This window comes from Lacerta agilis, chromosome 12 (assembly GCF_009819535.1).
Source record: "Lacerta agilis isolate rLacAgi1 chromosome 12, rLacAgi1.pri, whole genome shotgun sequence".
Classification (NCBI taxonomy): domain Eukaryota; kingdom Metazoa; phylum Chordata; class Lepidosauria; order Squamata; family Lacertidae; genus Lacerta; species Lacerta agilis.
In genome coordinates, this window is record NC_046323.1 from 31,376,716 (window position 1) to 31,397,593 (window position 20,878).

The 20,878-nt window shown below is 39.2% G+C and overlaps 1 protein-coding gene across 10 annotated transcripts in view; it reads right to left on the reverse strand.

Moving 5' to 3' along the window:
• The window catches only part of AKAP9 (A-kinase anchoring protein 9), a 104,603-nt gene that overhangs the window by 76,390 nt on the left and 7,335 nt on the right, over positions 1–20,878 (reverse strand). For 5 of the 10 annotated variants that reach the window (XM_033166119.1, XM_033166115.1, XM_033166118.1 and 2 more), the window contains exons 2-4: positions 11,373–11,627; positions 6,241–6,285; positions 49–102 (exon numbers count right to left, since the gene is read on the reverse strand). In XM_033166119.1, the coding sequence (XP_033022010.1) occupies positions 49–102; positions 6,241–6,285; positions 11,373–11,627 (354 nt within the window). Of the gene's footprint in view, positions 1–48; positions 103–6,240; positions 6,286–11,372; positions 11,628–12,632; positions 12,694–20,878 lie in introns of those variants that run through there. The other 5 variants (XM_033166116.1, XM_033166114.1, XM_033166111.1 and 2 more) reach the window with 4 other exon arrangements.

Here is a 20,878-nt window from a genome sequence, read left to right on the forward strand (position 1 = left end):
CAAGTGTGTTTAGTATTGAGTGCCATGATTTAATTTTAAATACTATACCCTAATAAAGTCTGCAGGTACCTCTGTTCTTGTCAAAAAACTGCAACCATTTACCTGTATAAAAAGAATTTCTAGATGCATTATAAATTTAAATTGTAACTTACAATGCAACCCTGCACATATTTACTCGCAATTAAGTCCCATGGAATTCAAAGGGGCTTATCCCTCAGCAAACATACACAGGATTACAGCCTCAGATTCTAGCTTTGCCTGATTACATTTTATTCCTCCCTCAAATTATGCAAATACAGCCAGTAAGTCCATAGCTTTTTGGACAGTAAGATATAACAAAGAACACTGCCGTTTTCCATACCATGTTTTCCATACAAAAATCTGAACCAGTTCAGATAAATTGTATATTTATAGGGTTCCAAATCCACAGTGTTCTGATTTACATACCAATTTGCCATGTAGCAGCTTTTTATTTTAAAAGATATGATATTAATATGCTGTCCAAAAGTAAGATGTGTATCTCAGCAGAAAATAGATCAAAGTTTCTGTAATATATATACACCAAAAGACAGACTTTAAAAGCTGGCAGAAGTAAGTTATCAATGTATTTTTGGTGTTTCAGTGGGAGTTAATTCTATGAATTATTGCCTTATGAGAATGAAGGGGCATGAAAGGGCCAAATATCTAAATTTTAAGTGACATGATTTTGAAAAAAATACTCTGCCAACATTTGCTCAAGATTCCCATAAAAGATTGTGTATTTGGGGGGGGGGGAATCTTAGCACCCACACTACTGATATGAAGCACCTTCACTGTATTCTTTTTGGCATCTGCTAAAAACATTCTTATTTAGACAAACCTATACAGATGTTTAGAAAGTTGATGAGAGTTTCAATTTGTTATAGTCTTTTGTTGTTTTAACTTTTGCTGTAAAATTGTAAGTGATAATTTCATTGTTTTAACTTTATATTAAACCGCTTCGAGATTTTTTTCTGCAATCAAGCGGTATATAAATGTTACAAAATAAATAAAAGCTAAGTAGATAAATAAATAATTCGCTCCCAGAAAGCCAGACTCTGGGCTGAGGAATAGAACGCTATTAAAATATAGGAACCTGCAATCTAACTTCTATGTTTACAGCACTGAACAGCAAAACGCAGAAGTCATTAACATTACTGTTCAATAAAAAGAGTTGCAGAATTTGTCTGCTGAACTAGTCCGTTATTATTCCAGGTCATCTCGTTCCAACTTAAAACTTTGTTTTACTCAACTATTTTGTACTGAAGATTTTTGCCGCGGTGTTAAGGCACACAGAAAGCATGTGAATTATTAAGCGCTACTGAAAATAAATTGGTGGTTTGAATATAGCGGAGCATTAAACCTTTTGCAACATGTGCAGATTACAATTCTAAAAAACCCTCCAAAGTACAATATATAAATGAGTTCCCTATCAGGACAGAGCATAACACATTCCCCATCTCATATGTGAATTCCATCCTCCCATATTACCCTAGGTCCATCTTATATTATTATTATTTATTGAATTTATATACCGCCCTATACCCACAGGTCTAAGGGCGGTTGGGAAGCTAGACCAGTGCAAGTAGATGCTACGTTTCCATGCAGAAACTTGTCCCAACATTGAGATTATCCAGAGTGGGCTACCATGCGCTGCAAAGTGATGCCTGTGGGAGGCATTTTTGCCTCTTCCTCTCCTCAAGGGTTCAAGAAGCACTTTCCGCCTGCGCAGGCGTGTGCTTGAAACTTGCCCTATGTGCTAACTCTGGAATTGTAGCTCAGTGAAAGGAAAGAGGAGGTCTCCTAATAACTCTCAGCACCCTCAACAAACTATGGTTCCCAGGATTATTTGGGGCTGGGGAGCCATGAAAGCTTAAAGTGGTATAATGCTGTTTTAAATGTATAGTTCAGATGGGGCCTCTGGATACAAAAGTGCTCCTAAACTCCAATGTGGGTGCCTAGGATCCCATAAAAAGGTAACAGTACCCCTGACCATTAGGTCCGGTCGCGGACGACTCTGGGGTTGCGGTGCTCATCTTTTTCTATAGGCGTACAGCTTCTGGGTCATGTGGCCAGCATGACTAAGCCGCTTCTGGCGAACCAGAGCAGCGCACGGAAACGCCGTTTACCTTCCCGCCACCTATTTATCTACTTGCACTTTGACATGCTTTTGAACTGCTAGGTTGGCAGGAGCAGGGATTGAGCAACGGGAGCTCACTCCGTCGCGGGGATTTGAACTGCTGACCTTCTGATCGGCAAGCCCTAGGCTCAGTGGTTTAGACCACAGCGCCACCCGCGTCCCTTAGGATCCCAAAGCCCTCCTAAACTATCACTACCTTTCCCATGCAGAAGCCTGCTATGTAATTCTCAGCACAGTTCTGCGTGTTTCTTATAGATGCACAACAGAAAGTTAAAAGTTTAAGGCAAATGTGCTTGAAACGTATTTCCTTTATATAGGGTTGCCTTGTTTCAAAAAGTGAAAACCCAACACAAAATTTGTTAAGCTTTTTTTGGGGGGGCAAAATTGTTTCACTTTTTTGATGTTTTTGAGCTATTTTTAAGGAAGTTGACAAAAAAGATATTGCCAACATGGGTCGCCATACGTTCAGATTTCACTGGACATCCCTGCATGCTCCACAAACACATCCCGCCGGATTTCCATCTGGATGCTGCTTCCGACTACAGTATTCAGGATATGTCCAGGAAATTCCAGACGTATGGCAACCATATCATCCAGCATACAAAGTATATGCTCAAGACTTAAAAGCAACAAAACAATTCAACGTATGAAATATAGTACAGTCGTACCTTGGTTGACAAACACCTTGCGAGTCAAACATTTGGCTCCCGAACACCGCAAACCCGGAAGTGAGTGTTCCAGTTTGCAAACATTATTTGGAACCTGAATGTCCGGCGTAGCTTCCAATTGGCTGCAGGAGTTTCCTGCAGCCAATCGGAAGCCACGTCTTGGTTTCCGAACATTCTGGAAGTTGAACAGACTTCCGGAATGGATTCCATTCAGCTTCCAAGGTATGACTGTAACACCTTCTACCACAAGAGGTCAGTATCACATTTTTACTTTAAATTAAGTAAATAACTGGCCCCCAAAATGTATCAATCTCCTAAAATTATGAAAGCATACCACAATTTTAAACAGCAACTAGTCCCATGTCAATAAGTAAAAGTCTTAATTGAAGCTGTAAATTCTCCAAATGATTCTCTCTAGGAAACTCACAAATGCTATTCCGCTCTTGCTGAGTTATTTACAAATGCGGTCCCAATAAATAAAGGAGTCCGACAAGGTTGTATATTAGCACCTTACCTTTTCAACCTGTTTGTCAGTGATATGAGAGAGCCTCTAAACGAGTCGCACGCTTACATTCACGCCCCCCGCATCGCAAACTACCGTTGTCCGCTGCTTTTATACGCAGATGATGCGGTGATCCTTTCTTACTCAAGGGTTGGGCTATGTAGGGCGTTAAAGATCTTTACTGCTTACTGTCAATCTAACCAATTGTCCATCAACCACTCAAAATCAAAAGTTGTAGTCTTCTCTAGAAGTCGGAAACTTTTTCAGTGGAAGCTTGGTGGAGTAAAAATAGATCAAGTTTTTAAGTTCCAATATCTAGGGATTGTTTTCCAATACAACCTGAGCTGGAAATCCCAAGTTCTACATCTACTTAACAAGGGCAAAACTCTATCGCATGCACTTCTCCAGTTCTTTTTCTCAGACGGAGCCCTACACGTGCCCTCGGCTTTAAAGGTGTACAACGCAAAAGTTATTACCACTCTTACTTATGCTGCTCCGCTTTGGGCAGCTCTGGTAAATCCGGCCCCGCTGGAGGTGCTGCAAAATCAGTTTCTTCGCCGGCTCTTAAAACTCCCTACGTGTGTTAGTAATGCAGCTATACGACTAGAATTGAAGATTCCTTCACTAGAGACTCTCTTATGGAAACGAATATTCACCTACTGGTTAACTCTTTGGCATAGATTACCCAGCCATTATCTCGTCCAATGTCTTTGGCGTGACGAATTTGCAAACCCTTGGACTGGGAAAATCCACGCCAAACTTCTGTCTTTTGGAATCTCTCCTTCAGATTCGCTTAAATTAGACCCTGCTTCGGCAAAAAGATTAATCAAACAAAGACTGGACGATTTGGAGCTGCAGCGTAATCATATGCTGGGTGGGGGTGTCTGCTCGCCTCGGAATTTTGGAGTTACTCCAATACATCATGTCCCTCTATACCTATCCTCCCTCTCCACTGCTGGGCACCGATTCGCTTTCACCAAAGCGAGGTTTAATGTTTTTCCTTCTAATGTCCTGAGACATAGATTTTCCAAGGGCCTAGTTTCCGCCTTCTGTGATTGTGATAAAAAGTCAACGGAATCTCTCCATCATATAATCTTTATCTGTTCCCTGCATAGTGAGGCTCGGGCAAAATTACTAAGACCAATAACTCAGAAACTTACAGGTGCACCAGCTGAGTCACACCTTGCCTTACTCCTGCAAGACAATGACTCCTATACAACCTTGCAGGTGGCAAGGTTTCTAAACTCTGTCATATCTCAAAAAAGGCGCTGTGGCCAACTACACGACTTCTAATTTTTTTTGTTTTCTGCTCCCTGGTTGCAATTTTAAAACTTGTATTTGTGCTGTGGTTTGTTTCCCTATGACTCCAGGGTCTATGGTTTGCTGTAACTTTATGTCATATATTACATATTTTATGTTTTTATGGGCTTATAGCCGCAATAAAATTTGAATTTGAATTTGAATTTGGTTGCAAGCATGGGCTCCAATAATTATTTTACATTTGTCATGACTCCAGTAATTTGAGAACGCAAAAACTTAATATTATCAAAAGTGGCTGACAGTTTTGCTTAAAGGTGGTGCTTTAAGCAGATAATATTTCCCTTTAAAAAAAATTCAGCTGCTGTCATTCTAGATTCACCCAGGTAGGATCCATTTAAACCAAATAGTAGTAGTTGCGATGTAGTTATTATTAAGATTAGAAACTTTGCAACAAGTACCCTCTGCAAACCTTAACTGTAAAACTACACATGTGTTTGAACTATACATTTGTGTTCATCATCAAATTGCAATAATTACTAGGAGTTTTCTACTCCTGCTAAGTGTTCTGTGAGAATATTTGGATTTTTACTCCACTTGATTTAGTTGTTAGGGAGCAATCTTCCATAGTCTGTACCTGCCTGGGGCTTCTTCAAGCGATGATGTACTGGTACCAAGCCAGTACAGGCGCTAGACTACTGCCACAACACAAAATGAAGCCTCTTTGACAATGGGACAGCCACTGCTATTCTCTACTGGTGCTTGCCACAGAGAGACACACAGCCTGTATATTTCTCAATTAATATGCACGGTATGTACATGAAACAAGACAGAAGTAATAGCTGTTAAGTGAAAATGGTTCATTTGGTAGTCATAACTAAATATATTTAACTTAAATAAATCAGAAGCTCATTATACATAAATCACCTAAGATATATACAAAACTAGAAGCATCATTGCAGCTGTAACACTACATCATGGTTATCAAGAGATGATGGGAGGAAATGTGCAAGTCCATAACCCATTCTAATCTCTTAACTATAGTTATAGAGATCGGAAACATTACATTTCTCTGTATATATGTACTGAACACAGACAGACATTTCCATGGGCAATGGAACAGAGTTGCTGACCAGGTTTGCAAATAAATATTGGCACTATAGTCTTATCATGCTGAGTGTTTCCTTCATAAACATTCATTTTCTCACCAAAAACCTTCCTGTTATTAATTTCAGCTTACTCACTTTGGCATTTAGTCTGCTATAGAAAGGAAATAATGATATATCCAGAACACTAAAAAGTATTAATGAAATAACAGGGTGCAACAGTAACCAACAAGCTGTCACACAAACATCTCCTTTTCAAATTTCAGCATGGTTCTAATTTCTTATTTTTACATACTCACCATACCTGCAGAACATAGAACTTAAAAAGCACAACCATTACATTTCATTTATAAAGGTTTTTCATGACTCACTTTCTTTCATATAGTCTGGGAACAGTAAGTATTCAACCACACAGCAAACATTAATGTATCATTTACAACATTTAAAAAACACAAAATGTTACTAAATACTTCACTGTTGTCTTTAAAAGGAAAAACAGTCAAGTATAAAAACCCACTGCAGCACATGAAGCATCATTTTTGCTCTTACCTCAGAGCTATAATCATCCGCTGTAGTGGAAATCTCACTTTCCAGCTAAAAGATGATAAAAAAATAAAAGGACAAAAATAAGCATACCCATTTCAAACAAACGAATCCTTTTATTTATATGATTCCAGAAAGTATTTCAAACGGAGTGAAAAGCATAACAAACACCACTGCCTCTCAAGAGAAATTCCCCCCAGTCGCAAGCACCAAATCTTTATCCTTCCCTTTCACTCTGCAGTACTCAAAACACATGAGAAGGAACTGCAACAGTCATTACTTCAAGAGGCATCAACAAGCACCATTTATTATTGCTAAGATCACCTAGAATTAACAATGTGCTGTACAAAAATTAAGGTCCTTTACAGTAGGGATACCAAATCTGAAGACAACTGGGTACACAGACCTTTGTTGCTCTCTGTGGAAAATATGTTGCATAGGTTCTAATTAAATGGTGATTATAGCAATTAGTTGTTTTGTTCCACTGATTCTTCCAAATCCACAAACCATTTGGAACTCGTGTGTGTGTGTGTGTGTGTCTATACACACACACACACACACACACACACCCCTCTAAGTGCAGGGTTAAGTGCAAGGCAATCCCCACAAAGTCAGCCACCAATGCCTAAATTGTTGTGGTCAAGCTCTCCCAGTCCAAGAACGGTCATAGCTGTCATGTCAGGAGAAGTTGGTAGAAGGTGCTTCTAGCCACTGAGACTATCTGGGCCTCCAATAACAAGGCTGAACCCAGAACACCCCCCCAAACTGTTTATCTGCTCCTGCTACTTCAAAGGAAATGCATCCCTGTCCAATTGACAAATTTCTTACACACGGGTACCATTCACCCATGATGCCTCCATCTTGCCAGGATTCAATCTCAACTTATTTTCCCTCATCCACCCCACCACTCTGGCCCAGGGCATGCACAGCTTCTCCTGATTCAGATGCGACAGAGAAACAGAGATGAGTGCCATCTGTGTATTGACGGTACTTTGCTCCCAAACTCCTAATGACCACTCCCAACGGTATAGTCATTGGGGATGAATGCACTCTGCAGCATGCCACAGCATAACCTCTAGGCAGTTAAAAAGCACTCTCCCAATGCTACTTCCTCGACTCACAGTCCCTTAGGTGCCCCCAGTTTCCAGTCCATGGAGCCAGTCCAGGAGGATAGCATGGCTATCAGTACTGAAAGCTATAGAGATCACAAGAAGTAGGAGGAAGGTCACACACCCCCATCCTTCATTCTGTAAAGGGCCACCGCTTTAGGGCAACCATAAGGGTGACCATGGGTCATCTCAGTCCTATGGCAAGGCCTGAACCCAGATTGGAAATGGATCTAAATAATCTGTGTCACCCAAGAGTATTTGTAGCTAGCTGCCCCACCACAATTCTCTCCACCACTTTCTCCAAAAGTGGGATATTTGCAGTTATTCCAATGCAAGGCGCCCAGGATCAATTTCTTGAGGAGTGGTCACACTACCAACTCTTCCAAGGCAGCAGGGACCATCCCATCATGCAATGAAACATTGCCCATGCTCTGGACCCAGCCAGTCAAACCCCCTCTGCTAGATAGCCACAAGGAACAGGTCCTTGTCCAACTCCAGTGGCTCTTCCTATGCATTAAAACCACAGAAAGAACCAATTACTGTGCAAAGTGTCCTTATTCTCTTTGATGATCAGCTCTGTTTGGCTACTGAAATTAACACTGCTACCACAGCTTCCCTCTGCAGCCATTTATTTTTATGCTGCATTTGTATTGTTTTCGGATTTTATTTTAATTTTTACTGCGAGGAGACCCATCTTAGAAATGCCAAAAAGTAAATTATGGTAAGTGAGCAGAAGCTGGTCTTAAAGCCTCAGAAGAAGTTTCATTCCACTCACTCACTAAGGCTATTACAGAGACAACTTCTAAAGTCCATTCCTAGATAATTAGAGATCGATGTTCTTTGTGTAGGCCATCTTAGGGTGTTTTTTTTAATTAAAAAAGTGCATAGCCAGGTGGAAAGAGTGAAATAATTTTGAGAAAATAGAAAATACATATACCACACAACCTAGAAAATTGTGAAAAGGTCTCCCTGACTAAAAGGAATGCTGGCAAGCTAGGAATTTGAAGAACCCCCAAAAGAAAACTCTTGAAGAAAGTTCTCAGCAATGTTGGTTGTAAGACAGCCAGAAAATAAGTGAGCAAAAAGGCACTTACCCCCATCTCTTGGGGCATGTATATTGTACTGTATAACTCATCTTCTCTATATGAGAGTGCCAGCTCCCTAAGCAAAACATTACAACTTTCTGAGGACATTCTGTACAAGCATAGAACCTAATTGCAAGACTACACATAGAACCACATTATTGGTTTTAAATGTTCTAAAAAAATAAAATAGGTCAACTTTCAGGCATAATGCTTGGCTACAACTGACTATTTGCTCTGCCAAGAAATATAACTGAACAATAAACCCTAGCCAAACAGATCAAATTAGATTTATTCCATTAGATAAACACAAAGATTGAGATCCAAATAACTGTGTGCCCAAGTGTGCTAACTCAAGAGGAAACTGCAATGTACTACTATGGTATTCTAGCCCCTCCTTCTTCAATGTGTGTTTCTCTAACTCCAGCCCGGCTTCATGACAAACCTTTTTTTGAAACAAAAGTGGTAGATGGAAATCTGCTTTCAATGTAAAATTACCTCCTGAAATTTGAATTCCTTCTATTATTATTTTCTTATATTTCCTATGTTTTGGGGTAGCTGATGGTGTCCAGTGCTAAAAGGAAAGGCAGAACTTTCTAGAAGGGAGGCAATTAACAACTGGATATTTAAAAGAAGAAAACAATATAATCCCTTTTTGTGCCAGTCCTCTTGATTTGAGCTTTACATAATAATGTACTTTAAAAGTGATAAAGGGTGAAAGAACAGGCAAATCCCAAAGACTGCCTTACAAATCTTCATTTTACAGATTTACTAAAACCAAAGTGAAGCAACTTTTTGCTGTATCATTTTTCCTTTTAAAAAGATGTTCACTTTGTCCTACCTCTGTAGCCTTACGGTAAGTAAGAACAATTACTCAGAGATAGATAATTTCTCTCAAAAAGCCTGTGATAATTAAAATGTAAAAGTATATTTTTAAAGGATATTATCATGCCGTCATCTAATACATGCATGGTTAGGTATGTACTGTACATATAAGGTGCCAGTCCACTACATTACTCAGGGAAATCTAGCTATCTGAGGCTTTCTTCCCATTCTGTTTTACTGTGGTGCAAATAAAATACATACTGAATAGGCCTAATATATCAGTGCTTTTCATTACTTCTGTTCTTTTGGTTCCCCCCCCCCTACTCCTTGAGTTCCATGAAGCTAATCAAGCTTCCTAGTTCAAATAAAGAGTTAGAAGTTTCGCTGATTATCATCATTATTTTTGCCTGGCGCCTAAAGATACGTAACAAAAGCAGCAGGCAAGCCTCCCTGGGAAGAAGCCTCCTTGAGCATGGAGCCACCACAAAAAAGGCCTCAAATGATGACTGCAGGGTCCGTTAGTTCTTATGGGGAGATATGGTCCTTGACCATGCCCAAACTATTGGTACAGTTGGTATTTGAATCCCAGTCACTGAGTTGTCTTATTTGGTTAGGATGACAGTCCGAAATAACGCAATAATAATTTATAATAATTTATTATTTATACCCTGCCCATCTGGCTGTGCTACATTATTCTTTTCTTTTAAGAGGCCTAGTTTCACATTGCAAACCCAAACATCAGCCCAGAACATCCACTGCATGTCTCTCAATTTCCCAGACTCAAATTCTTTCCTGAAGAGGTACTAAATTTCCCTATATATAGCATCTCAAAGGATGTTAAGTGTATGATTACAATATTTGACAGTAGAGACAAGTTCTAAAGTGAAAATCAGAAAATAAAAATGAATGAGTGCAAATTACACTTTATAGTAGCAACACTTCTTGAAAAACTAGCACAAGCATTCTTAGCTTGCACAATATTCATGATGTAATAATCTGAATGCACCATATTTGAAATATTCTAAAACTCATAATCCATGTGATATAAGTGGCAGTCTGCTCCAGGAATTCTATCATTAAATGGAGCAAAGCATAAATGAAAATTAATAGATGTGTTACCTGACTGGCAACCTAGACAGCAGCAGATCTTCACATAGTGCCTATGTTTCATGAGAATTGGAAATTTCATTTCATCTTCAAACTTACCATTAGTGAGAATCTACATATCTCAATGTCATCATCCTCAAAGACTACTGTGAAAAACCTGAATATGAGCAGAACCTGATGGAGCTTTATCATCTAAAGTTTATATTTAGTTATATTCCTGGTAACTAGTTACTTGGCTGACTCCCTGACTTTCCACGTATATAGGCAGCCTTCTTTGCCTCTTTCACAAGTACATTGGTGGGGGGAGTTTTTGCATATGCCTTGATGATCTACAGAGGCCTTGTGAGAGATATTTTATATAGCAAGCAGACTGCCTGCCTACCAGCATCATTTCAAATGAATAACAGTGCATATCCTGGAATTGCCCAGGACAAAACAGGACATCCAATTTTTTCCACACGAGAGCACGGTGGCCATCTTGGGTGTCATGATCTCGCGTGACTTTGTACAAGTATCTCACCCTGAAAAAAGTATGTCTTTTGGGCTCCGTAATCTCACATGGGAAGACACAAGTCCCAGTTTTGGGACTCAAGATGTTGGAGGATATGACCATGAAATGCTACAAATGGAACCCCAAATACCAAACTAGTCTATGATCAATGATTATTTTGCATAGGTCATGGAATAAACTTCAAACAGTTACATGCTTTTACTCTCTAAAGTTATTTTCCATCTAATAAAATGCAGATTATTTATCAGCACTTCATAAACCATTCAGTTTCCCTCCCTTACAAATTAGATTAGAAATTTATTTATAGTCTAAGTACAGAAAACCGTAAGTGTTACAAATAGTGCTTAGTTTTTAAAATGTGCATGGGAAACTACATTAATGAACACATTCAAATGCAAAGTTTCACCCCTGAGCATTACTGTGGAACAGAGAGGTAGCCTCCTCATTCTGACTTTAAAATGCATGGTGATATAAATAAGTTTTTCTAATGTCAGAAACACTTACTTCTGTGGTATACATTTGATCATGCTTGATCAATTCATCACTGTGCAAAGTCCTCACAATGGCAAAGTCAGATGCAGCAGCTGCTCCTCTTTGACAGCTGTGTGTGGATGCATCTTCTCCTTGAGACTGGTCAATATCCAGACCTTCTTGTACCAATTCTTCATCTTTGGTGTTTGATACCTTTTTCTTTTTCTTCTGCTTCTTGGGTGCATGCTGCCCATCAGAGTGTGCTTTCCTTTGTCTAAACTGTGCAAGCTGAACACAAAAGAAAATCCTGTTAGAGTGAAAGTTTTCTTCTTTATTGCAAATGACACTGATTGGTAGTGCTCTACATAAACCTTTAGAATCACTGCAGGTGAAAACAAAGCTCAATGTTAGAACGCTCTACATACTACAGTATCTCTGGATAGAAAATATGAAATCATCATCACAACTGCAATGTGTAATATGATCAGCACATCAACATGAAGCACGATCAGATGAATATATATATCTTGCAGACTTCACACTAGCCAGTAACGTACCTACTTAGAAAAAACTAAAAACCAGTAAACTTGCATTTAAAAGCATATTATTTTGAGCTCCTAAGGCATGTGATGTTCTTTTGCTTTGCACTCCCTTTCCACAACTCACAGCTTTTATTAATCAACTTAGTAACATCCTATGAAGCCATTTCATTAGTTTAAAATGCAACTTTTAAAAAGAGGTCATAATGTTAAAATAATAAAGTCCCTCTTAATTCAGAGCATCAAAGGGAATCCCATAATTGTGTCACAGAAGGCAGCAAGAAATTGACCAGACACCCTACCTTGTAGCAAAACATGCCTATGAACATAAAGTCGCAGGTGAGTCAGACAAAGAACAGCTGAAAACCAATTAGTACGTAAGCTATTCAAATACTGTAAGTCAATGCCTTTTGCACAGCTTAACACTTTTAATGAGATAGAAATGGATTTTCACAACTAAACCAATACAATACATTTTTCTTAGCAGGAACCAAATATAGGCTCCAGTAGGAGAATAACAAATTTCCTACTTTGCATTAAATATTAAAAAACCCATAAACTATTCAACGTGCGTTTTTGTTCCTTAAGAAGCCTTTTTTTGTGACAAACCATGTTATTTTGTACGTAATAAAAGTACACAGAGAAGCAAACACCTATTTCATATATTAACAAATGCAAACGTATTGCTCCTTTTGGAAAACAGATATCAAGAAACAATTATACAATACAAGAATGCTGTGCTCATGATATTCACCAGTCCAGAAAGCCAGGCCTCCATTCAAGCTCTTCGCGACACCCAAATGAACGAAAAAAAGGATTCAGACTTTTGACAACAACAAAAAAAAGATCCCAGTTGCTGTATGCTGGAACATGAGCTGTTTCTTCCAAATATCAGCCAACCTCAAACTAGCAGCAAATACCACTAGCAAAAGAGAAACAGTACTTGCAAATCAAGCCACAGCATGTAGCTACTTTTGTCCTTCAAGTGCAGATATTTCATTTCCCCAGCAGGACTTTGCAGTCTCTGGTTCTCGATGAGACTGCTGACAACCCGGCATATGGCTCCTGCTCCACTCACAGAAGGACCTTGAGATTTGCTGATCCAAAAATGTTCACGTATTTAGCACTTGCCTCCCTCCTGCTCTCCTTTGACTGCTTAATTAGCTTACCCAATTAACATAGCCTTCTCTACCTTTAAATTAGCAAACTTTTTTCTAAAAAAAAAAAAAAGCTTAGGAAAGTAAATATTTAATTAGTATCCTAACAACACAAAAAATGCAACACTTCAAATTGACTAGAGATTCTCCAACTATCCAATTAATTTGTTGCTATCCCCATCAAGTTCAGGTAAACAATAGAAAGCGCAAGAGCTTTATCTTCTTAGCAGAGGAAAGAATGGCTTTCAGCTCCATTAGCCTTTTACACAGCCCATATTGACATACAACACTTACTTAAAGCTGCAAATCTGCCCACTTACATGCATTAAAAAATCCTATGGATTACAGTGTGATTTTTTTTGTCCGTACAGAAATATATTCCGTAACTGCAATCAATGAACAGAAACAAAGGAGGGCGAAGGAGTAGCTTCTTACTCACTGAATACTTTGATGAGGGACCATAACGTGTTTTTTTATAAGAAATTTTGAATGTGTGGCACTTGTTTCACACATCACATCTGAATATTGTTTTTTAAATCAGTTTATCATTAAATTTTGTATGAGCATGGTGATCTGCATGTCAAAAAAGAACAGGGAAATTTGTATCATGTTGATGAAATATTCGGTGCTTGTCAACAAAGAAGATCCTATAAAAGACCCTTCTCAAAGACATTTCTCAAACGTTTACAGTGGCTGGGAGCCAGTGAACTGCACAACTAGTTCCATGAGCCCAAATGAGCTACAGGATTATGTTTCACAAGCAGTTCTTCATGCCACATGATAAACCATTTCTAAAATTGAGGGGATATGCAAGAGCAGTTTGCCATATGATGCAAAGGCCTGTGGCTTAAAGGGGGAGAGAGTGAAAATTTTGACTGGGCATGCCTAAAAAGCAAGTTTTTTGGACCCAAGATTGCATGAATATCAATTTAAATACATCTTAACAGAGTAACTGAAAGAACTTAGTGGAACAGTAATACCGGTATATTCCATTATGGAATAATATCAGAATCAAAAGACACTGTGTATTTGATTTTAATTACACAACACAATTTAGAACGCTAAAACAATTGCCAAATCTCCTATGAATCTTCATATATTTCTGCTTTCTCAAGTCTCACAAACTGACTTTTAGTCAGAAGAGGAAAGTATGAACAACAAAAAATGCATGTATTACAATTTGTAGAGGAATTGCGTCTTTGGTACGAATTTCTAATATGTCAAGTATAGGCAACTCTCCGTTTCCATGGGGGTTGCATTCCAGGTCAACATGTGTGTCAGTGGAGTGTGCATAAGCCTGCCCCACCCCACTCCATTTCACCCTCGTCTCATTCCTCCCTCTTCTGGGTTCAAAAGGATCCGCCTGCTGGTGGTCTTGCATCAACTGGATGTGCCTAAAATGATATTTCTTTTACTGATATTTTTTCCTATATTACAGCACTATTCAGGTGTTATTAAATAGTTTCTCAGGAGGGGCTGCAGGACTTGCACACGCTGGCCTCCTCCCTTCCACCCAACCCATCCCGCGCTGAGCAGGAGGGTCTAGGAGGGTATTGTTAGTATGTTTAGCTAAATGCAGAGTCCTTGACTATCAGAAGCCTCAATCATGAAGCGTTCCTGATTGCAGGGAGGCCAGTAACAGTGTTTAGCCAAATGCAGTTACAATCTGCACTTGGAATTTGCTGCCAAGGAGTGTGGTGGAGTCTCCTTCTTTGGAGGTCTTTAAGCGGAGGCTTGACAGCCATCTGTCAGGAATGCTTTGATGGTGTTTCCTGCTTGGCAGGGGGTTGGACTGGATGGCCCTTGTGGTCTCTTCCAACTCTATGATTCTATGATTCTATGATCCCCCTTCAGATCTTTCTACTCAACAGAGGAAAGTCCAGGTTGGAGGGATGGTGTGCGTGACCTCACTGCCTTTCCACATATACAATTCAAGAGCATCTGAGTAGGAATTAAAATTTAAACAAATTCAGTGAAGCTAAATAGTATCCCAAAGAATGGGGTTGCTTGGTCATATGTAGAGCAATCAATTTAATTCAGCCTTACAAATCGATTATTAATAATATTCCACAATGCATAAAGAGCAAATATCACCAAGACGTTAAAATGTTATTAGACTAAATATGAAAGATGTTTGCAATGTGCTTGAATCAATACAAATAGTGATATATTGAATATAACCTGTCACAATTTATAACGTGGCACACACCAGGTTAATCAGAAATGTCACTATGCCAGCTTCTTGTCACAAGAAAAATTACCGACAGTCCTAGCACTGCTTGGGCAATTATTTCACTTCATGTCTGCTGTGAGGAACAGGTGCAAATCCAGTTGGCACGACTCATCTGCTGGACATTTAACCACTTTAAGCCCCTGTCTGAGCAGCGTTCAGTTTCCATTCAGCATGGGGTTGATAATTTGCTTCCACAGCAACACAAACTATGTCTGTGTATACATTACTGGCTAGACCCATTCATTTTCTCAATTCAGATCAAAGCTGGTTTGCGGAAAAACACATAAAAACGCACTATTTTATAGGAAACTACAGGACAGATACTGGATAAATATGGATTGCGGCTAATGTCGTGTGGACCCTGCTTCCCAATGCTGCAGTGGGAGTTCACTGGCAGCAGGTTAAATAGGAGTGTACACAGCCTTTTTCCTCAAATGCAAATGAGCAGGAGTAAATTGCTAGCATGCTAGCATGCCGTATCTTTAAGCCAATGACAATAGAATTATTTATCTGCATTAATGCTCATATAACCAAGTATCAATGATTTATTCAAGCACTGGATAATTGCCTTTGGAATCTAATGGAAAAGGTCCTTCAGCTGCATTCTCTCCTTCTCCAGCCTCTTCCCCTTCCTCTGTTAGACATATCATATACTGGTGTTGCCAACACCCCCATCGGTAGGGTAGCATTTCTAGAGCATTACAAAATAATAATAAATGCTGTAAATTAGCTATTTTAAAATCAAATAGCATTTTTTAAAAGTCTGGGCCCAATCTAATTAGATTAATACATTCCCCATTATGCACCTGCAGTTGTACTCCACTGTTGACAGGGAGAGTGAGGCCACAATTGCACATAATGCTGAACCATGGGTTGGTTCTATGTGGATGAGCCTGAACAAGCCTATGCAAAGCACAAGGCTCACACACTCCATCCACTGCTCCTTCCACACAGTTTGGAGGTGACCAGCAAAGTTTACTTCCACTTTCACAAAATCCCAGCCTAGCATTACGTTCAAACCAGAGATAGTGTTTAAAATGAACTGTGATAGGTAAGCTTTGTAACATGCTTACTTCAAACCATGAATTATAAAGCTGGCTTCTTAAACTAACCAATGCTTATTTTTAGCTATGTTCTCTGGTTCATATTGCTGGACTGGGATTATATGAAAGTGAAACTAAACTCTGCCAAAGTCCTTCTCCCATCTGTGTGCAAGGTGGGAGAAGTGCTGATCCACAGTTTAGTGTCACGTGCTACAATGACCAGAGAGTCAACAGTAGGAAATGCCCACACACAGAGCAGTGAAGAAGAAGCAAAGCAGAAGTGTATTGGTTTAATTTCAACAGAGCTAAAAAATCAAAACCACGTTGCAGCTAAAATCCCAGCATAAAAAGAATCCTCTATTGCAACCTAAAAATCTACAATTATGGACTTGAAAGGGGAACTCTAATTGAATTCTACAATGCAGGTACCACAAAATAAAAGTGAGCACCCCTAGCAATGCCCCAGCAATGCCCTAGCTAGCTAGACATGAGGCAAAGCCTTTCCAGAAGATCACAAGAAGCTGGGTATACCTGGGAGAAGATGTTCCTGAATGCATGTCATTTTATTAGCAGTTCAGTTCAGGCTCTCATGCAAGGTGAGTCTCCACTTCCTATTCCAGCATAAGTACAGTATACGAAAATGTTGGAAGTGGTGAATCTTCATGGGTGTTAGGCAATGCTTGACTGGAAAACAGGCTAGTGCAGGGTTGCCATGTTTCAAGAGGTAAAAACCCGGGGACATTTTTTTTTTTAGCTTTTTTAGAGCCACTGAGCCCAAGCTGCCCACACCAGAGCCTAAACCAGAACCACCCATCCGTGTACACACAAAAAAATAAACCCAAAATCAAAGGTATTTGCTTAAAAGGTGAAATTCCCCCTGAATGGGCATGTAGGACCCCCCAAAAGAGGACATGTCCGGGAGTTCCCGGACGTATGGCAACCCTAGGCTAGTGCTGAGCTGAGCTCCAATTAAAACTGCAATTAAAACACTGCTCCTGGAGCAGTCTTTTTCTGCTAATAATAGATAAAATGTTTTAACGTGAGCACTCCCCCCGCAACCTGGCATTTTGAGAAATTATACAATAAGGATTCAGCAGATATCATAGAAATATGTTGCTAGAAACAAATGATTTGATTACTCTTTCGGTTATATAAAATGTTTCTCCCCCTTCCCAGGCAGTCTTATGATGTTTTGGCTTGGTACACCATGCCAAATCTGGAATTTAAACTCATATACTGTAACCTTGAACTACAAAGGGCTACGATAAAGTGTGTACAGCATATTTTGGAAGTTTATAAGAGGGTGACTTGGGTTCAGAAGGGGAGGAAAAATTAAATTGCTGAAATCCTCTTAATCCTGTTTTGTAGCATCTGAATACACTATGCCATGCATCTCTGCCACAGGTTTTCTGTTCTCTTGTAGACTAATCCAAATCCTTGAGAATCAGCAAAATGTTCATTGGAGCAAATCCTTTTATTGTGAGGATAGAAGAGAATCCTAAGTGACTTAGCATGCTTATCTGTCTAATTTATTATGTATTTTAGATTAAGGAGAAAGATGTACCACTTCATCACAGATTGGTGATGATACAATTGATGTATTTCTGTTTGCTCCGAATATTCCCGCAATTTCTAACTAATTGGTTAATTAACCATGATTATTATTAATGCTGCTTTTTATGTGCTCAGTTCTCACAACTTCAAATAAATAAATAGAACGAACATCACATACAGAACTATGGTTTGGATATACAGAAGTTCAATATGTTGGAATCTCCTCCAAAACAGGGTTGGGGAGCATATGGTCCTCCAGATGTTGCTGAACAACTCCCACCATTGGTTATGTAGGCTAGTGCTGAAGTGAGTTGGAGTACAACAACATCTGGGTGGCCAGACATTCCCTACCCCTGCAAAATATGGATGGTATGGTTAGTATGGTAGCAAATTATAAAAATGAAGCTCACAAATTATTAGATTTATTCAACTGAGACAAAAGAAAATAGTGAATAATCGTAATCAAAGTCAGCTCGCCTTCTAAATAGTACCATTGCATGCATAAGTTTTTTTTTTTTTTTTAAAGAAACGACACAAAGCATAAACATCTCTATGGACTGATGAATATCAATATGACAAGGTCACAGGGCTTCCAGATTAACCAGTAATCCTGCATTCTAATTCCAGTTCCACTCCACAACTATAACTAAAAGCTGAGTGAGAGGGAGAAAAGAAGTGGTTGGAAATGGAGAATGGAGGAACCGAGACATAAGGGCACCTGCCCGTTCATTCACCAGCCAGCACCATCCTGCTCACTTGCTCTAGGCCAGGGATGTCCAACAGGTTGATTGCGATCTACTGGTAGATCCCTGGGAGGTTTTGGTAGATCGCGGTTGATTGCTGGCTCCCTTTCCTTATCAGCGGCAAAAGAGCATCCTGCCCCACCCCCTCCTCCATTCTTCCATGATCTATAAAACAGAAGACGGAGTTTTCTCTGCGAGGCTGATTGTTTGTATTTTGGTGAGTGACTTTCCCCCTTTCTCCCCCCAAAAAGCTCAGCATCTTTGGCCTGAACCCCTAAAAAACCGAGACTTTCCTCCCTAAAAAAAATCTCAACAACTTTTCCCTGAAACGCCCCCCCTAAAGGGGTAGATCACTGCCAGTTTTTTATTCTGTGAGTAGATCACAGTCTGTTAGGTTTTGGACGTCCCTGCTCTAGGCAGTCTCTTGGCTTTGAAAGCTCTGCCCCCGTCAACATACATATCTGAAACATTTTGTTGCAGTGCCCCATGTGAATAGACTAAGTGAATTCAATTTCCAACTTGGGGCAACCCCAAAATTTCAAGAGCACTTTTTTAAATACAGTACTGTATAGAAAAACTGTTAACTCCATAAAGCCACCCAATAAAAACTGAGCATGCCCTGCTGGCATAGAATGCTGACTATTTTGGGCTGGGTAGAGAATGGAAAATAAAGAACAAAAATTGAATTTTCTCAACAATAGCAATCCATGCTACTGTTTCGTTGCAGGTCTACTTGTTGCAAAATACCTTACTTCTGTTTCACAAAACAGAAGAATGAAACAACCCAGGAAGAACTTAGCAGCAGAAGCAGCCCCAAGCTGCTGAAGTGGATCTTATCATCCCCTTTTTTTCTAGAGAGGACTCTTTCTTCGCAAGCCAAAATAGTTAGAACCTATGTAAGTATCAGACTTAGGCCGATACCTTTGTTCTCAAGTGGAAGATCTACATGTGAAAGCCAGCCTCATGCTGAGACGGTAAACTTTATTCAACTATGTGTGTGAGCCACCTTAAAGAACTAAGTAGTGGAAATGCAAGCTATAAATCTATTAAATACGCAAAAAAAAAAAAAAACCTGGACACCTATTACAAAAAGAGTTCCAGTTCACATAATTAAATAAGAATTTAAAATTACTTGTTAAACACAATTTGCTCTAACCAAAAACTTATGGAAAGCCAGAGTCTACACCATCTGTGTTTTCCATATAGGAGCCAATTATAAACAAGCAAATGTATGTAAGAACTGCAACAGTTGCTGCAGTCTCCAAGCAATACCGTACATACCAAGCACTCCGTACATATTAGATGACTGAAAAAGTCCAGACTTGATTTAAGACCTTGATTCCATTCAGTGATTTAAAGAATAAATCTATTCTTGATCAAATATTAACTACTGTAAGAGACCAACAGTCTCAAAGGAACAGTTTTCGAATACAAATAATGGCCTTATCTTAGGGGGAATTGAAGAATATTCAAGAAAATTGAAAAGGAACATTGCCTTGATATATTTTAATGCTTTCAAAATAATTCAAAAGATTACTTTACTGACATTTTAACAAATCACGCACATGTCTTATTGGAATCCAAGCGCTGTCACAAATTATCTAGGCTGCTTTATACATTTCTATGTCATATTTTGCAACTCTCTCAGGAATACCTTTACAATTTAGAGAATTGTTGAATATTATCAATAAATCAATATGGATTGCTTTATTAGTAGGCAGAACATAACTTCATTTTACCCCATCATGGCTCTTCCTTTGAAGAAATGTAATGAAAATGCCTTTGCCACCTTTAAAGCCAATGGTGATGTCACAGTGGATATATCCTGAAGCTAATAGAGCTCAGTATCCAAGAGAAAACAAACTTTATCACTGACAGGTGTTGTCATTCCCTCCAGGTCACAGAGCCTGCCACCCATCATTACCTCAAATCTTGTCTGCAGTCTATTTCAGTGGCTTCTCCACATCCATTTCCTAAGACCAGATACATTTTAAGAACAGAAGTAGCAGAAATGGGTTTGGATGGGGGGGGGGGAAGGAAACAGCTACAGATAGCGACATGGGGATTCCAGGGCCCTTTTCAGCAAACTCCTGCTGCTCTTAGTGCCTCAGTTGTTTCTTGATTTATTTATTTTTTTAAAAGAGGAATATAAAAAAAAATGATAGCTACTGCTGGTCAACAGCCTGAAAGTGCCACATGCCTTCTTAAGTCTTCTAGACATTTCAAGTTTGTTTGTTTTCTCTGAGGGTTTATACTCCTATAAAACCGGA